Source organism: Amblyraja radiata, chromosome 15 (assembly GCF_010909765.2).
Source record: "Amblyraja radiata isolate CabotCenter1 chromosome 15, sAmbRad1.1.pri, whole genome shotgun sequence".
In the NCBI taxonomy this organism is placed as follows: domain Eukaryota; kingdom Metazoa; phylum Chordata; class Chondrichthyes; order Rajiformes; family Rajidae; genus Amblyraja; species Amblyraja radiata.
In genome coordinates, this window is record NC_045970.1 from 45,774,589 (window position 1) to 45,792,624 (window position 18,036).

The 18,036-nt window shown below is 46.9% G+C and overlaps 1 protein-coding gene across 2 annotated transcripts in view; it reads left to right on the forward strand.

Moving 5' to 3' along the window:
* Positions 1-18,036, forward strand: part of ipmk (inositol polyphosphate multikinase) — a 95,293-nt gene that overhangs the window by 62,284 nt on the left and 14,973 nt on the right. For both annotated transcript variants that reach the window (XM_033034349.1, XM_033034350.1), the window contains exon 5: positions 1,753-1,834. In XM_033034349.1, coding sequence (XP_032890240.1) covers positions 1,753-1,834 — 82 coding nt within the window. The remainder of the gene's footprint in view (positions 1-1,752; positions 1,835-18,036) is intronic.

An 18,036-nucleotide genomic window follows, 5' to 3' on the forward strand; every position in this document is an offset into this window, starting at 1 on the left:
ATAACTATGGGGGTTACAAGTATGGGGTCGCCCTCCCCAAGTACTCGCCTGCTGACACTTCATCCACTTGCCTGGCTTCATTCCTTCAGATTAGATTTAGCACTAACCCATTCCTAGCAGGAGTGTTTACAGACTGGTTAAAACATCTCCCATGGATGCGCTTTAAAAATAATAATTTCCCTGTTAACTTTGTGAAAGTTGACATTCCTTGCTACTACAGCACACTTTGTGATTTGTCTAATGATCTGTTCCTCTCATTTTGGGTGGTCTGTTGTATAATCAAATCAAAATTGACTCCATGATAGAATTGGGATGTTGAATGATATTTATAATGCAGAAAAAATATGGACAGTTCACGCTTTGACTGAGAAAGTAATGAAAAGCATGCATATTAATATCGTCAAGTCAGTCTTTTGTGGGCTCGGATGCCGTCAAGTCAGTCTTTTGTAGGCAATAACGTTTTGAAATAACCTGGCCATTTTCTGTAGAAGCAGTGCATAGGGCCGCATCCTCGTATTCTTCTATTATCCTTTGGGGATGGATGAATCCAGTTGCAGTTATTTGCCAAGAGTATGCATCAACAATCATTGGCATGAATTGACATGCAGGGCTTCATAGGGCATTTGATATAGATTTGGTTGAAGGGACCAAGTTAGTACAAGCACATTTACTGATGATAGAAAATTGGGTACTAGAGTGGGATATAAAGAACTTTAAGGACGTACAACCCAGGTAAGTAAATGAGTTGAACATGGCAGATAGAAATTAGGTAAACATTAAGTCACCCACTTGGGGATCGATGGATCTGAAGTTAGTGCAGGAAAGTAACACCAGCGCAACCATGAACTGTGAAGCAAGCATGAGGGGCCTAAAATGACCTAGCTCTGCTTCCATGTCATGTTTGTTATATTCATTTAATGAACTTCAATGACAAATTAGTTAAAATGCAAAAAAATAGTGAGGATTTTGAGGAGTTATGGTGGGGGGAATGTGGGTTGTAAACCACAGGTAAGGATTTGATCGGTTGAATGGCCGCCATTTCTCCTAACTAAAGCAGAGTGGCTCAAATTAATTTGTTTACCAAATCTTTTTCATGATTCCTCGTCCCATTGAATAGTCTTTTGTAGCACAATGTATTTTCTCATCATAAACCCATGTTAGTGATGCTCTTATGTGAAATCTTTCAATCCTATTTTAATCCTTTTTTAGCATTGTGTCCCCAAATTCTTAGTTGTTGTTAAGTTCCTCCTTGAGTCTCCTCTCTTTGAAACTTGCATTTCAATATCCCATAACGTTTTGCATGATCGTTTGCAATCTTCTAGAACTGTGACTTTTGAGAAATAAAGCAGAAGAGTTATTTTCCTATATTAGTGTCTTAAAGTGTTTGTACCACTGGTTTAAATGCTATTCGCTGTGTGTTACATGAGCTTCTAGTGATATGCCAAAGCATTGAATGTTCCCATTATGTGGTGAGTCAGTGGATCTAATTCAAAATAAAGTTCACTTGAACTGATGCCGTAACCAAGTTTACCCATTTGAAATTGAAGGATTCATGTATATTATTTTTCTCTTGTCACAATTCTTGCTTATGAATTTTTTCCTGTGCATTTGAGGATTTCAATGTTTTCTGCAGATACACTGTGCACATTTTATTTTAAATTTATTTAAATGATCAACGCATGTTCAGCATCCTACAGATCTGTTAAATTAAGTGAACGACAGCATTTTATCCTATTTGTAATTTTCCTCCAGGTTTACCAGTTTTCATCTGACAGCTATGTGGCATTTGATCAACGTTATGGAAGAGGCTTAACAAAGGAAACTTTGAAAGAAGGTGAGATTCCAATCTTAAATTCTGAAAAGATTATGCATCTCGCTGAGATTCCTTCATGTAATTTGAGTTGATAACGGAACTTGATGATAAATATATCTCGCTTTTGGATTGCTCCACCCAAGCTACAGTATTCATCACTGAAAATTATTACTAAATTTATTACTACGAAAAAGTAATGAGTGCTGGGCAAAGGAGCTTAAAAACTTGTGTTGGATTAAAAATGTATGTGAAAAATAGGGCCATTGGGTGGCATTTTCCCGCAATGCTTAACACAAGTGGCAGTCAGAGTTGTAATTTATGCTTATAGTTGACCCTCGACACAAGCACCATTAGTTATAGATCATAGTCATATAGCATGGAAACAGACCCTTTAGCCCAACTTGCCCACACCGACCAACATGTCCCATCTACACTAGTCCCACCTGTCTGCATTTGGCCCATATCCCTGTATTATTTCAAAAGTTAAAACAGTTATTTCCAACAAAGGGCCACACAAAAAAAATCGAAGCCCTATTCCATGGCACTCATTCTCACAACATGACAATAGAAACATGTTTGCTCTCTTCGGCCTCTCCTTAATACCAAAATGGTTCATGCTCATACAATTGATCCAGGGGATCTGTAATCCTGCAGAATTTTGCATAATCATTTTTTTTCATCTACGTTGATATTTTAAGAGCCGTTACTTAAATAATGATATCTGAGAGTCGTACATGTCCATATGCTATGTTGGTAGCGTCTCACGGGGGTGCAGTAAGTATCAGGCGTTGTACTGATTCATATAAGCCACATCTTCTCCATGCCAGTGGATAATTATTACGTGAGGAATTTGGAGAAACAATAAATTAATGGTGGCATGTGGCGCAGAGGTAGAGTTGCTGCCTTACGGCGCCAGAGACCCAGGTTTGCGCCCTGCTACTGTCTGTACGGAGTATGTATGTTCTCCCCGTGACCACGTGAGTTTTCCCCAGGTACTCCAGTTTCCCCCCACACCCCAAAGACATACAGGTTTATAGGTTAATTAGCTTCAGTAAAGATTGTAAATTGTCCCTAGTGTGTTGGATAGTGCTATTGTATGAGGATCGCTGGTCGGTGTGGTCTCAGTGGGCCAAAGGGCCTGTTTCCACACTGTATCTCCAAACTAAACTAAACTAAAGTAGTGCAAGGCAGACCAGTCATTGAAAATATTATGTGCAAATTTCTCCTTGTAGTCTCCCTTGGTCGTAATGATTTGTTTCATTTGATTTTATTTTACAAAGTTCCTTGAAAGAATAGTCTAATATGACCGTACAATGCGCTCAATTGATTTTATTTGTTTGTATTTCCATTGTAACTTTGTTCTGAAGACTGCCTGTTAGGGTAATGTACATGGCAGTCATTCGAGGCCACATTTATTGGCAGGACAACTGCAGTTTGATGGGATGTTCTTTATCAACAAGAGATCCATCACAGCTTGATCAGCAAAATAATCAGACAGTAGTTAGAAATTTATGAATATTTTCAGAATTATCTTGACTTGAAAGCACGGTTAAAATTAAATAAATAAAAAATGTGATCCACAGTTAATAATTGATGAGAAAACATGTAACTTGGATTGTTATTTTTGAGTGCCGTATGGAAATGAAGCTGAGACCTTGGTTTGAAGTTTTCTTTTAAACCCTACTGACTGTTACGAATAAATTATGTTCCAGTTCGAGAATGACAGTGTAGAACTTACCACTCTAATGTAATCAAAATATTTCATGGTTAGCAAAGTAAAATATACAACATGTTACAGTGCATGCATTTTGAAACATACAATGCACAGTATACATGCAAGTTGAGGTTAAAATCTGCAATTAATTTTTTATTTTTTAGTATGTTTTAAAGTGTGTATTTAATGTTCCTTCGTGTGTTTTGTGTGGGGGGGTAAGGGGGAAACCGCTTCGGTCGCCTCCTCCATGGAGAGGCGACTTTTTCCAGGTCGCCTCCCCCGTGGCCTAACATCAAGGATCGACGCGGCCTTTCCCGGAGACGCGCCCGGGGCTTCAGTGGCGGGCGCAGCGTGGACTCTCGGCGTGGAGCGGGTGAGCCCTCGCTGGAGGGGAGCGCTCCGTTTCGCTGGCCCGGGGCAGCCGGCAGCCTGAAGTCGCAGCCTGAAGCCGCGGTCTGCAGAGCTCCAGCTGGTGCGGCGTCTACAGCACGGGATCTCACGTTGGGGACCCGGGGGAAGAAGAAGCCATCACTGCCGGCCCGCGGCCGACTTCTACTGCGGGGCCGGCATGGACTTACCATCACCCCTGGAGGGGAGCTTCTACCGCCGGCCCTGCAGTCTACGGTGCTTCTGGCTGCGGCGGGGACTTTAAATCTCGACCGCTGGCCTGCGGCCTACACCATCTTAAAGCCGCGGTCTCTGGTGAGGAAGAGCCGATCCTGGGCTGACTCTGGACTCTGGTCCTGTACACGGGGGGGAAATGGAGGAGGACTGGCCAAATTTTTGTGCCTTCCACCACAGTGATGAATGCTGTGGTGGATGTTTGTGTTACAGTTTTATTGTGTGTTCTTTATTATTGTACTGCTGCTGACAACCCAAATTTCCACCGACCCTGGTTGTGTGGCAATAAATTATATCTATCTATCTATCTATCTAATTTGACTTCTCAGATGATTAGGAACTAGTTTGTACCACATTTTGTTGGGGGTTTTTGGGGGATTACTTTCTCCGATCTTTCCTTAATTTTCCTAATAAAGAAGAGTTGGCTCTACCAGTTCCCTTTGTTATTTCATGTACGCCTGCTGCTCCCTGGTAAGAAAAATATTTATTCACTGTTTTGTAATCATGTTGGCCTATTCTCAAACAGCACTGCCTTGAACTAGAGTGGACCTCTTTGCTTTTGTGATGAAATTTAGCTTCCTTATTAGGCCTTGTTATAACAGGAAGCTTGTTACAATAGGAAGCTCACTTCTGGTCACTTGTATTACACCACTAAATCTTTTCCCTTTTTAACTAACTTTTGTTTCCATCTGTCATTTTTGTCATTCAAAATTGACTACCAAATACAGTTAATGCGCTGGTGTAATAAAGACAGAAAATGCAGGAAATTCTCGGCAGGTCAGCAATCAATCAATCAATCAGTTTTATTCGTCACATTGCACGTAAAGTGCAAGTGAAATGAATTTGTCAGCAGCGGTACAATGATAAAGAACACACAAACACAATAAAAATTTAACACAAACATCCACCACAGCATTGCCTACACTCCGCGACTCGACCGCTCGCAGACTCCGGGCCCCAACCCTGGCCCGCATCGCCTGCCCGAGTCCCGCGACGCCATCTTGGCCACTAGGAGCGACTTCCACACTGACCGGGACGCCGCCTTCACCGACCTCTACATCGATGCCGCCGCCGCCGCCGACCCTCACCTGCCGACCGATGACGCCCAGCCTCGCAGCTTCAACGGTAACTTGGACTCGCTCCCCCTCGCTGATTCCTCCGACATCGCCACCCGACCCCAACTACCCGACAACGCCACCGGACCGGGGCTATCTCAACATGGCCGCCGCTACGCACCCGATTCATCTCGCCGCCGACCCGCCGACCATCCGCCCACCGGGACCACCCACGCATCGCCCGCGGACCCCGACTCAACTACCACTGGACTCCGACCATCGGGTCCGGTGACCCGCGCCGCTGGACTCCGACCATCGGGTCCGTTGACCCGCGCCACTCCACCCCCCTCCAGCAACCCACAGCCGTCGCCTTACCTGGAGCCTGGACTCTGCACTGGGCCTGCAGCCCTCACGCTGCTTACTCCCACTCTCCTCGATTTAATTCCACCGGGTCCTAGCGCCCGTCTGCCCAGCCGTGCTAACCTCAGTGGCTGCTCCACTGACCCTCCCCCATCCCCCCCCAACCATGTCACACCCGCTCTTCCCCACCCACCTTACAGCCCTCTCTCCCCCCCACCCCCTGACCACCCACCACCCCTCCAACACCCACAACCCCCCCCCCACACATCGCCCCGTCCCCAGTCTACCCACCTGCCTCCCTCTGGCCCCAACTCCCACCCTTGCCGGGTGTTCACCATCCCCCCCGACCTCCCCCTCTCCCCCACCCAACGGTCTGTCCTCAGCAGAGGCCTCACCTTTGTCCCCCTCCGTCCCCATCTCAATGAGTTCCGCGCCCACCATGACTTGGAGAGCTTCTACCGTCGTCTCCGCCTCACAGCACACTTCCATGGGAAGGAGTCCTCGCCCCCTAATGATGACCCCTTTTCCCGTCTCCAACGCACCCCCTCCTCGTGGAACCCCCCTCAGAAAGTCCCGGCTCTGGAACTCTTCATTCAGAACTGCCGCCGCGACGTCAACCGCCTCAACTTCTCCACTCCCCTTTCTCACTCCAATCTTTCCCCCTCTGAACGCACTGCCATCGAATCACTCCGCACAAACCCAGACTGGGTCATCAAACCAGCCGACAAGGGAGGTGCCGTGGTAGTCTGGCGCGTCGATCTCTACAAAGCTGAGGCCACGCGCCAACTCTCGGACACCTCCTCCTACTTACCCTTGGACCATGACCCCACTGACGAGCACCAGGCCACCATTTCTAGCACCATCACCGACTTCATCAATTCCCACGCCCTACCTGACCAAGCCTCCAAACTCATCATTCCCCAGCCCCGCACGGCCCGTTTTTACCTTCTCCCCAAAATCCACAAACCCGGCTCTCCCGGCAGACCCATTGTCTCTGCGTGTTCGTGCCCCACCGAACTCATCTCCACATACCTTGACTCCATCCTATCCCCCTTGGTCAAATCCCTCCCCACCTATGTTCTAGACACCTCAGACACTCTCCGCCGCCTCCACGCATTCCACTCTCTGGGCCCTCACCCCCTCATCTTCACCATGGATGTCCGGTCACTCTACACCTCCATCCCCCACCAGGATGGCCTCAGAGCCCTCCGGTTCTTCCTCGACCAGAGGAGCAACCTATACCCAGCCACTGACACTCTCCTCCGCTTAGCGGAGTTGGTCCTCACCCTCAATAACTTTACATTTGACTCCTCCCATTTCCTCCAAACCCAAGGCGTAGCTATGGGCACACGCATGGGCCCCAGCTACGCCTGCCTCTTTGTCGGGTACGTTGAACAATCCTTGTTCAATACGTACCAGGGCCCCATCCCCGACCTCTACCTCCGCTACATTGACGACTGCTTTGGTGCCACCTCCTGCACCCACACACAACTGACTGACTTCATCCACTTCACCACCAACTTCCATCCGGCACTCCAATACACCTGGACGATTTCAGACACTTCCCTACCATTCCTTGACCTCACCATCTCCATCGCAGGGGACAGACTCCTGACCGACATACATTATAAACCCACTGACTCACATGGCTATCTGGACTACACGTCTTCCCACCCTGCCCCCTGTAAAGACTCCATCCCCTACTCCCAATTCCTCCGCCTACGCCGCATCTGTTCCCAGGATGAGACATTTCATACTAGGGCATCGGAAATGTCCTCGTTCTTCAGGGAACGGGGATTCCCCTCCGCCACCATAGATGAGGCTCACACCAGGGTCTCATCCATACCCCGTAACACTGCTCTCTCTCCCCATCCCCGCACACGCAACAAGGGCAGAGTCCCTCTGGTCCTCACCTTTCACCCCACCAGCCGGCAAATACAACACATAATCCTCCGCCATTTCCGCCACCTCCAACGTGACCCCACCACTCGCCACATCTTCCCATCTCCCCCCATGTCTGCCTTCCGCAAAGACCGCTCCCTCCGCAACTCCCTCGTCAACTCTTCACTTCCCTCCTGCACCACCCCCTCCCCGGGCACTTTCCGTTGCAACCGCAAGAAATGCAACACCTGTCCCTTCACCTCCCCCCTCGACTCCATTCAAGGTCCCAAGCAGTCGTTCCAGGTGCGACAAAGGTTCACCTGTATCTCCTCCAACCTCATCTACTGCATCCGCTGCTCTAGATGTCAGCTGATTTACATCGGTGAGACCAAGCGTAGGTTGGGCGACCGTTTCGCCGAACACCTCCGCTCAGTCCGCAATAACCTACCTGACCTCCCGGTGGCTCAGCACTTCAACTCCCCCTCCCATTCCCAATCCGACCTCTCTGTCCTGGGTCTCCTCCATTGCCAGAGTGAGCAACAGCGGAAATTGGAGGAACAGCACCTCATATTCCGTCTGGGGTCCTTGCGTCCCCTTGGCATCAACATTGAATTCTCCCAATTTGGCTAGCCCGTGCTGTCCCCTCCCCCCCTCCCCTTCCTTCACCCTCTAGCTGTCTCCTCCCATCCGCCCGCCCTCGGGCTCCTCCTCCTCCTCCCTTTGTCCTTCTTTCTTTCCCCACCCCCTATCAGTCTGAAGAAGGGTTTCGGCCCGAAACGTCGCCTATTTCCTTCGCTCCATAGATGCTGCTGCACCCGCTGAGTTCCTCCAGCAATTTTGTGTACCTTCCACCACAGCATTCATCACTGTGGTGGAAGGCACAGAACTTGGCCAGTCCTCCTCCATTTCCCCCCGTGGTCGGGACCTCCACCCTCCGCAGCCGTAGCTGCGGGCGTCCAGATGATAAAGGACAAGTAAAAGTCAAGGTAAGTCCAGGATCGGCTCTTCCCCACCGGAGACCGCGGCTTCAGGCTGGTGTAGGCTGCAGGCCGGCGGTCGAAGATTTAAAATTCGCGCCGCAGCCAGAAGCACCGCAGACTGCAGGGCCGGCGGTCGAAGCTCCCTTCCAGGGGTGATGGTAAGTTCACGCCGGGCACGCGGTAGCAGTTGGCCGCGGGCCGGCATTCGGAGCTTCTTCTTCCTCCCGGGTCCCCCACGAGGGATCCCGGGCTGCAGACGCCGCGCCAGCTGGAGCTGTGCAGACCGCGGCTTCAGGCTGCCGGCTGCCGCGGGCCAGTGAAACGGAGCGCTCCCCTCCAGCGAGCCCCAGCGAGGGCTCGCCCGCTCCACGCCGAGAGTCCACGCTGCGCCCGCCGCTGAAGCCCCGGGCGGTCTCCGGGAAAGGCCGCGCCGATCCTTGCTGTTAGGCCACGGGGGAGGCGACCTGGAAAAAGTCGCCTCTCCGTGGAGGAGGCGACCAAAGCGATTTCCACCTTACCCCCCCCACACCACCCCCCACACAAAACACACCGAGAAACATCAAAAACGTACTGTAAAACATACTAAAAAAACAAAAACAGTAGAAAAAAACGGACACGCTGCTGACAGGGCGCCGGCTGTAGTTAGCGTTAACGTTTCAAGTGAATGACATTTCATTAGAATTGGGGGAAAAAATAGAAATTAAGTAAGTTTTTGGTTGCAGAGAGTCAGAAGAGGCAGGAAGAACAAAAGGGAAGCCCTTTAATTGGTTGGAGAAATGGAGAGACAGGATTTGATTAATCACTTTGTAGAACACCGCCATTCAGACCACAAAGGTGGCCCTGAACTTCCAGTCCCCATGGCAGTTTAATTCTGCGCTCGCTTTCTGATCTCTGATCTCTTTGTCTTTGGCCTCGTACACTGTTCTAGCAAAGGTTGATGAAAAACTCATGGAACAGCAACTCATCACCCGATAGCCTCTTTTTAGATCTCTAGATTTTGTATTAAATTCAACTATTTTAGTTCATGAGGCGTAACAGTCTCAAGTCTTGCTGTCCAGCATTCACATTTCTATCTCCCTCCTGATATTTATTTATTTTCTATTTGCATACTTTTATCAACTTCTTCAGTCAGCATCACTACCAATTGTGCTACCAATCTCTCCCGGTCATTTTGTGTCTTCCTGACTCTCAGTTTGAAGAAGGGTCTTGATCCAAAGCGTCACCTTTTCCTTTTATCCAGAGATGCTGGCTGATCCACTGTTGCTCCAGCATTTTGTGTCTTTGCTCCTACACATCTTCCCATTTGGTCTTCCTGCACCTCCTCCTTTGTATACAATTTAAAATGGTTTCATTCATTGGCCTGAAAAGTTAACTTATCTTTGGCTGATTCCTTCCACCAAACCTCAGAAGGGAGGAGGCTCACTGCTGATCACATAATGTTCAACTCTATTTGCAACTCCACAACAAATGAAGCAGTCCTTGCATGCCTGTGGCAAGACCACCTTATTATTTAGGCATTGGCTGACTAGTGCCAAGTGACATTTGTGTCATATGTCCTAGACAGCGACCATGTCCTAGAGTGAGAATATAACTTTCTACTCCACACTGATGCATGACAATCAGAGTCTCCCATCATCACCATCCCAAAGTTGCCATTAAACTGAAAACCCCAGGCACATACGACAGCTTTATGAGCATATTTTAGACTGGGTGTCCTGTAGAGGTGACTCACAGAGATAGTTCGAGAGGACACCCAGTAGGCAGAGCATTTTAACCATCCAAAATACCCAAATAGTTTGAGACTATCCAGGACAAATCAGACTAAACATAAGCAACAGAAAGAGAAGTATGCCCTGCGACCCCTTGTGTTGCACTGTCATTCAACATAATCAACCTTTGGGCCACTTTTGTGCAATAATTGCACATTCCTTGATACTCTCAATGTCTAAAAATCCATCAATTTAGGATAGTCAGTGACTGAACCTTGGGTAGAGAATTTAAAAGATCCACTACCCTTTGGGTGAACAAATTTCTTCAAATCTCTTTCCTGAATGGCTTATTCCTCATTTCCCTATCTGTGCTCTCTGATTCTACACTGATCTGCCAGACCCAACCTCAAATCTACACACACCATGTCAAGCTCCTTAAGAATGTTGGATTTCTGCATCACCTCTCCTCCTTCCAAACTCAAGGCCTGGCCCAGTCTCCTCATAATGAACCTATCATTCCAGGATTCACTCGGCTGAACCTTTGGTGTACCCCCTCTATCAGAAATATCACCTTCCTTAGGCAGGGTGATCAGACCTGTATTCAGATTCAGATACATCTCACCACAGTGCTTTACAATTGAAATTGATCAAGCTGTTTCTATTCTTGTACTCGATTTATCTTGCAACCAAGACAACATTTTTTTTGCTTTCTTCAAAATCTTGCTCTGTTGGCTTGTTAAGTTTCAAAGAGACTCGGGTCCCTTTGAACACCCACTCCTCAACTTTTTTCAATCTCTCACCATTTAACAATAATTCTATCTTTCTATTTTCCACCCAAAGTTGATAACTTCACATTTTTCCACATTATATTCCACCCACTATGCCCTTGCCTATTCACTTATCTTGCTTATACCCCTATGAATATCTGCATCCTCTTCACAACCAGAATGCCATCACATTTTCTCTCATGCACAAATTTATATGTGTCATACTTGATTTACCCCATCCAAATCATTGATTTAGATTATGAATAACTGGAGACCCGGTGTTGAGAAATGAACAAAGAGGAAAAGTATGACTAGCACTCCATTTTAAGAAAGCATGCCCGCCTCCATGTATATCATCCTTGATGTGCATCTCAGAAGCACTTTGAGGCATTTTTCCAGGATGAAAATATTTTGTTGGTGATTGTTACTTTAGCCCCAATATTTTGGATCATTGGTTGGGTCCTGGTATTTTATCCATTGTCATCCGTTTTTCCGGCTCTATGAATTGGCGGTTGAGAAAGCTAATAACGTTCCATTTAGAATCTTTGTCAATTTAAGGCAACATTTTTTTTTAAGTGACCAGGAGATTGCATTTTATATATGTATTGAGTGAATGCTCCATAGGGAGCCATTGCAGTAGAAGTAACTCCCATGCTTATATAGACTTACTGTAAATCTATCTTACTGAGTTACATGTCATTCCACCTGTTACTGTGTTCCTTCATTGGATTCTATTATATCCAATAGTACAACACAGTATTATGATTCTCCAGTATCACACAGAGGAATTGCTTCGTATCCTATGCTAAATCAGACTAGGGGTATGATTAGAAATGCCATTATTTCAATGGAGATTTTTGGTCGATAGATTAGGAGGCAATGTTATTTTTTAATATTTAAATTAATAATTAATTAATTATTTTAAGCATTTTTGTAATTGTTATATTTTTATTGAAATGTTTAAGTGATATATCATTTCATTGTTTATATTACTTTTAAATGTTTTTAAATAGCTTCAAGCATCAGAATAAAGAACAGGATTTGGCTGAAACTAAAGCTCTGTCCCGGGCCTTACCTTGAGTCATAGATTATCTGGGTGTTCTAGGGGTGGACTGTGATCATTGATGATGAGTGTGTGTGTGTGTGTTCCTTGCATCTAACTTTCCTATGAGTGCACAAAGTTTTGCTCTTGAGTTCATGCTGATCCAAAAATGAGTCATCTGTGTTGTTTTTTCCTTGCCACTTCTGATCCATGGTCCTGTTGTGGCTCTTCTCGTGCTCATCTCCGTGTGTTTTGTGTGTGAGGAACATTTAGATTTTCTTTGCCTTTAAGACAGACCTCCAGAGTGGCACTGCTCTAGTCATACAGCGTGGAAACAGGCCCTTCGGCCCAACTTGTCCACACTGACTAACATTCCGGAAGTGGCGGCGCTGTTAACAGCTGCGGCTCGCCTGCAGTCCGTCTGTCTACTTTTTTCTGTTGTTTTTTTGTCTTGTTTTGGTTGTTTTAGTTTGTTGGGTTGTGTTAGAGGGGGGAAACATGTTCTCTGTCTCTTCCTTCGGGGGAATGCGACTTTTTTGTGTCGTATCCCCCTTCTCTGCCTCCGTCTGCGCTGAGGCCTAATGGCGGAGCTGGCGGCCTCCAACCTGCGACCGACCCCAAGGCTCCGGAGGCAGAGCCAGCCAGGACTTACCAACGAGAGGCTGGCCGTCTTTGGGGCTGAGGCAGAGGTGGCCCGACTTGCTGGTGCGGCTTTCTGGCTTTTGGCGGTGGCCTGGAGCTGATGCAGCGGGGCTCGGAGCTGAGACTGTGGGACCCGGAGCTGGGGCAGCGGCCTGGAGCGGAGACTGGGACCCGGAGCTGGGGCAGCGGCCTGGAGCGGAGACTGGGACCCGGAGCGGGGGCAGCGGCCTGGAGCAGAGACTGCGGGACCCGGAGCTGGGGCAGCGGCCTGGAGCGGAGACTGCGGGACCCGGAGCTGGGGCAGCGGCCTGGAGCGGAAACTGCGGGACCCGGAGCTGGGGCAGCGGCCTGGAGCGGAGACTGCGGGACCTGGAGCTGGGGCGGCTGCCCGGAGCTGATGCTGTGGCGGGCCGTCTCGGAGCGGAGACGGCGTTCCGGCTTTAGGCGGCGGCGACATCGCCACGGAGGTCCGCTGGACTGGAGGGCGGCATCTCCGTCCTGGATCGATCGCCTCAGCGTGGAGGGAGAACAAGGAGGGAAGAGACGGAGACTAAGACTTTGCCTCCGTCACAGTGAGGATGTGCTTGGTGAACTCACTGTGGTGGATGTTTAATTTGTGTTTATTGTATGTTTTGTTTTTATTGGTTCTGTGTATGACTGCAGGCAACATAATTTCGTTCAGACCGAAAGGTCTGAATGACAATAAAGGAATCTAATCTAATCTAATCTAATCAAATCATGTCCCATCTACACTAATCCTACCTGACTCCATTTGGCCATTATCCCTCTCAACTGGTCTCATTCATGTACCTATCCAAATGTTTCTTAAATGTTGCAATACGACCTGCCTCAACTACCTCCTCTGGCAGCTTGTTTCATACACCCATAATGTGAAAATGTTACCCCTCAGATTCCTATTAAATCTTTCCCCCCCTCACCTTAAACTTGCCCCAGGGTTCTCGATTCCCCTACTCTGGGCAAGAGACTCTGTGCATCTCCTCGATCTATTTCTCTCATGATTTTGTACACCTTTATAAGATCACCATGTCGAGAAATTGTCCTTTCAACCATTCTCCCAATAACTTTTAATCTCTGTCCCGTGGTTAGATTATTGACCCCTCTGCCAAGAGGACTAGGGTCATCTTGTCAAATCACCATCAGAATTGTATTCATCTCCTTTAACTTCCCCATAGTATTTCTGCAAAGAAAATAACCCCAGCCAATTTCTCCTTGTAACTATAATTCCTGCAGTCATGGCAATATCCTTGCAAATCTCTGTACCCTCTCGAGCCCAATCGCATCAAGAGTATTTGCTTATCCTATGCACCGGACAAGAACCAGAGCAATGAAACTCTTACATTCTGCAGCTTTCCCTTCTATTCTGACACCCTTTTGTCTTCCTTTCACCTCCTGCCTTTATCACTTTCTCCCAACCAAACTACCCTCAAGCTTTCTGAAGAAGGGCCCCGACCCGAAATTTTGCCTGATTTTTTGCCTCCACAGATGCTGCCTGACCTGCTGAACTCCTCCAGCAATGTGTGCTTCGGTCAAGATTTTTGGATGCTAGGGCAGGCATGGAGGCTTGAATGCCCAACTTGTGTTTCAAATGGCCCACAGGTGGTGCTGTAGTCCAGCTTTATAAATAAGCAATTAGTAAAGCTTTTCCACGGGGTTGAGAGCTTAATATTTAATGTTAAGTGCATTCTGCACTGAACAATGTGGAAAATAAAATCAGTTGACCGATGAGAATATATTTTATTTAAAATCAGCAGAGTTAATTATAAATAGGAAACCAGAATGGTGTGAATTTGATGAATTAACCAATCATTTTCTTGTTAGTTTGATCCCTCTTCCAATGAATGCATAAACCCATAATAAAATTAAGAAAAAATAGACCATAGTGGCATTTAATAAAAAAATAATTCAAATGTACAGAAGAAGGAGGGATCACTTTAATACCTCAGAAAATATATTTTGTCATAGTCATGCAGCGTAGAAACAGGCCCTTCAGCTCAACATGCCCACACTGACCAACATGTCCCAGCTACACTAATCCTACTTGCTTGCATTGGCCCATATCCCTCCAAACCTGTCCTATCCATCATACTGTCCAACTGCTTCTTAAAGGTTGCCATAGTCCTTACTTCAACTACTTTGGGACGACAGATGGCACAATGGGCTAAGTGTTCGGCTGGCGACCGGAAGGTAGCCGGTTCGAGTCCCGCTTGGAGTGCATACTGTCGTTGTGTCCTTGGGCAAGACACTTCACCCACCTTTGCCTGTGTGTGAATGTGTGTGAGTGATTGGTGGTGGTCGGAGGGGCCGTAGGCGCAGATTGGCAGCCACGCTTCCGTCAGTCTGCCCCAGGGCAGCTGTGGCTACAGAAGTAGCTTACCACCACCGAGTATGACTGAATGAATAATGCGATGTAAAGTGCCTTGAGTATTAGAAAGGCGCTATATAAATCCCATCCTTTATTACCTCCTCTGGCAGCTCATTCCATACACCCACCACCCTTTGTGTTTGTCTTTTCAAAATCTACTCAGAATGTTGGAATTCTGAAGCAAGCAGAAAATACTGGTAATACTCTGCAGGTTACAGCAAGGTCTGTGCAAAGCAAAACACAGTTAATGCTTTCGGCTGATGGCCTTTTATCAGAACTGATGAAAAGGCAATGAATTGAAATGTTAGCTGTCGCTTCTACACTGACGCTGGTTGACTGGTTTAGTGTTGCGTTTTCATTTTCTGTTCTGTGTAATCTACTTTAAATCAGGATAACTATGATTGGCAAAAATAAGCTTTGTGGCTTCAGCCTATTCCTTTTTCGGTCATTGATTATGTGAACGTTGTGTGAAATGGATACAGTGTTGGTTCATATTCACACAGATTGTAAAGTTTTGTTCTTTTTAATGTATGACCGAAATAAAACCATTCATTCATTCAACTACGAACTGCTTGAAAAAAACATTGCATTTCAAAAAAAAAAAATCAGCATTGGACAAAGTTACCCTTGTCTACTCAGGCTGCCTATTCGGACTTATGTATGCACAGACTATAGTTTTTCATTGGTCTCTGGTCTGTAGTTAAATTATGAAGAGGAAAGATGTATTGAGAGATCCGCAGTTATAAATTAAGGGGAAAAAAAGAGTAAACAATCTTTTTGGAACTGGACTAGCTTGAAAATGAAAAAATTGGCAAATGGTAGTTTAGAACATATTTGATCTAACGTGCTTGGTTTGATAAAGCTTTACCTGAAGCAGTGGGTCTACAATATTACAAGGAACTTTTGACAATTGACTGTCCAATCTGCTGATCAGTGATATTTGGGTTCTTCCCACTCCTTATTGAGCTGCAAGCTAACGCCTCAATTGTTAAGATCTTTAGTTAGGAAAAAAAAGGAAAATCATCAGTACATTCCTTGACGAGCTGCTTTATCGCTACCAGGTCTTGTGGACAATAGGACGTTCGTACGGATTATGCACAATCCTTCTCAATTTGAACTGGCCCGATATATGCACCTAGTGAATAGTACACGTACGGACTTTTAGATCTCCAAACCATAGAGCTTATGCCCTTCCTGGTTTGTTCTAATTTTTCCATTCCCACACAGAACTATTTTTGTCCAGTCTTTGGACAGTCTCCTTCCTATTTCATCGTGGTGCCTGTTTGTAAAGTGGCATTGGCCATTTTCAGTCTTGTTCCATACCTTGATTCTCTCAATAAGAGACGTCAGATTGGAGAATTTCAATTCAATTCAATACGGTTTTATTCGTCACATTGCACATAAAGTGCAAGTGAAATGAATTTACCAGCAGTGGTACAATGATAAAGAACACACAATACACAATAAAAAATTTAACACAAACATCCACCACAGCATTCATCACTGTGGTGGAAGGCACAAAAATTGGCCAGTCCACCTCCATTTCCCCCCGTGGTCTGGACCACGGGGGAAAATTTGAATTTGAATTGCCAATGGTGATGAGACTGAATGAACAAGAGGCAATAGCGCTTGATTTCAGCAGAGAGCTCAAGGGAATGCCACGAATGAAGAATTCAATCTGATAACAATTCAGAAACCTTACTTTGACATTTATTGTAATGAGGCAATCCAGTGAACAATATTTCCCCTTGTAATTTATTGAACGTAGCAAAGTTTGCTGTTCCACATTGCTGAATGGATGTTGAAGCTCGTCTAATTTGGGCAATTACAACTCACAGTAGGGAAATAGATCTGCAACAAAGAATATTTTTGAGAAGATTTCAAAGACAATGCTTTTGCTATAATTCAAGTAGTCAGGCAGTATTTGTGTTACTGCAAATAGTGCTCTTTTAAGTAGAAACCCCAAAGATGTAGAATTCTTATTTTTTTATATTACCATATTACTTGCACACTGCTCCCTTTGACAAGGTTTCTGTGAAGCTTATAGTGTTTTATTATATGGAGAAAATCATATACAGATCATCCCTTGGTTATGAATGGCCGACTTCAGCAGCGCGCTAGTCTTTTCAATTTTTAGTATGTTTTAAAGTTTGTTTTAATGTTCCTTTGTGTGTTTTGTGTGGGGGGTGGTGTGGGGGGGTAAGGGGGAAACCGCTTTGGTCGCCTCCTCCACGGAGAGGCGACTTTTTCCAGGTCGCCTCCCCCGTGGCCTAACAACAAAGATCGGCGCGGCCTTTCCACGGAGACGCGCCCGGGACTTCAGCGGCGGGCGCAGCGTGGACTCCCGGCGCGGAGCGGGTGAGCCCTCGCCGGATGGGAGCGCTCCGTTTCGCTGGCCCGCGGCAGCCGGCATCCTGAAGCCGCGGTCTGCAGAGTTTCAGCTGGCGCGGCGTCTACAGCCCGGGATCCCTCGTGGGGGACCCGGGGGAAGAAGAAGCCATCATTGCCGGCCCGCGGCCAACTTCTACCGCGGGTCCGGCATGGACTTACCATCACCCCTGGAGGGGAGCTTCGACCATCGGCCCTGCAGTCTGCGGTGCTTCTGGCTGCGGCGCGGCGGGAACCTTAAATCTTCGACGGCCGGCCTGCGGCCTACACCAGCCTGAAGCCGCGGTCTCCGGTGGGGAAGAGCCGATCCTGGACTTACCTTGACTTTGACTTTGTCCCTTACCATCTGGACGCCCGCAGCAACGGCTGCGGAGGGTGGAGGTCCCGACCACGGGGGAAAATGGAGGAGGACTGGCCAAGTTCTGTGCCTTCCACCACAGTGATGAATGCTGTGGTGGATGCTTGTGTTACATTTTTATTGTGGTTGTGTGTTCTTTATTATTGTACCGCTGCTGACAACCCAAATACCACCGACCCTGGTTGTGTGGCAAATAAATTCTATCTATCTATCTATCTTAAGGGCACCATATATCTGAACAATCGAGGGACTGGCACGAACTGAGCAAAAGTGAGAGCGCCAAATACGAGCACTCCCTCACTTACTCAAGGGCCTCTCCCACT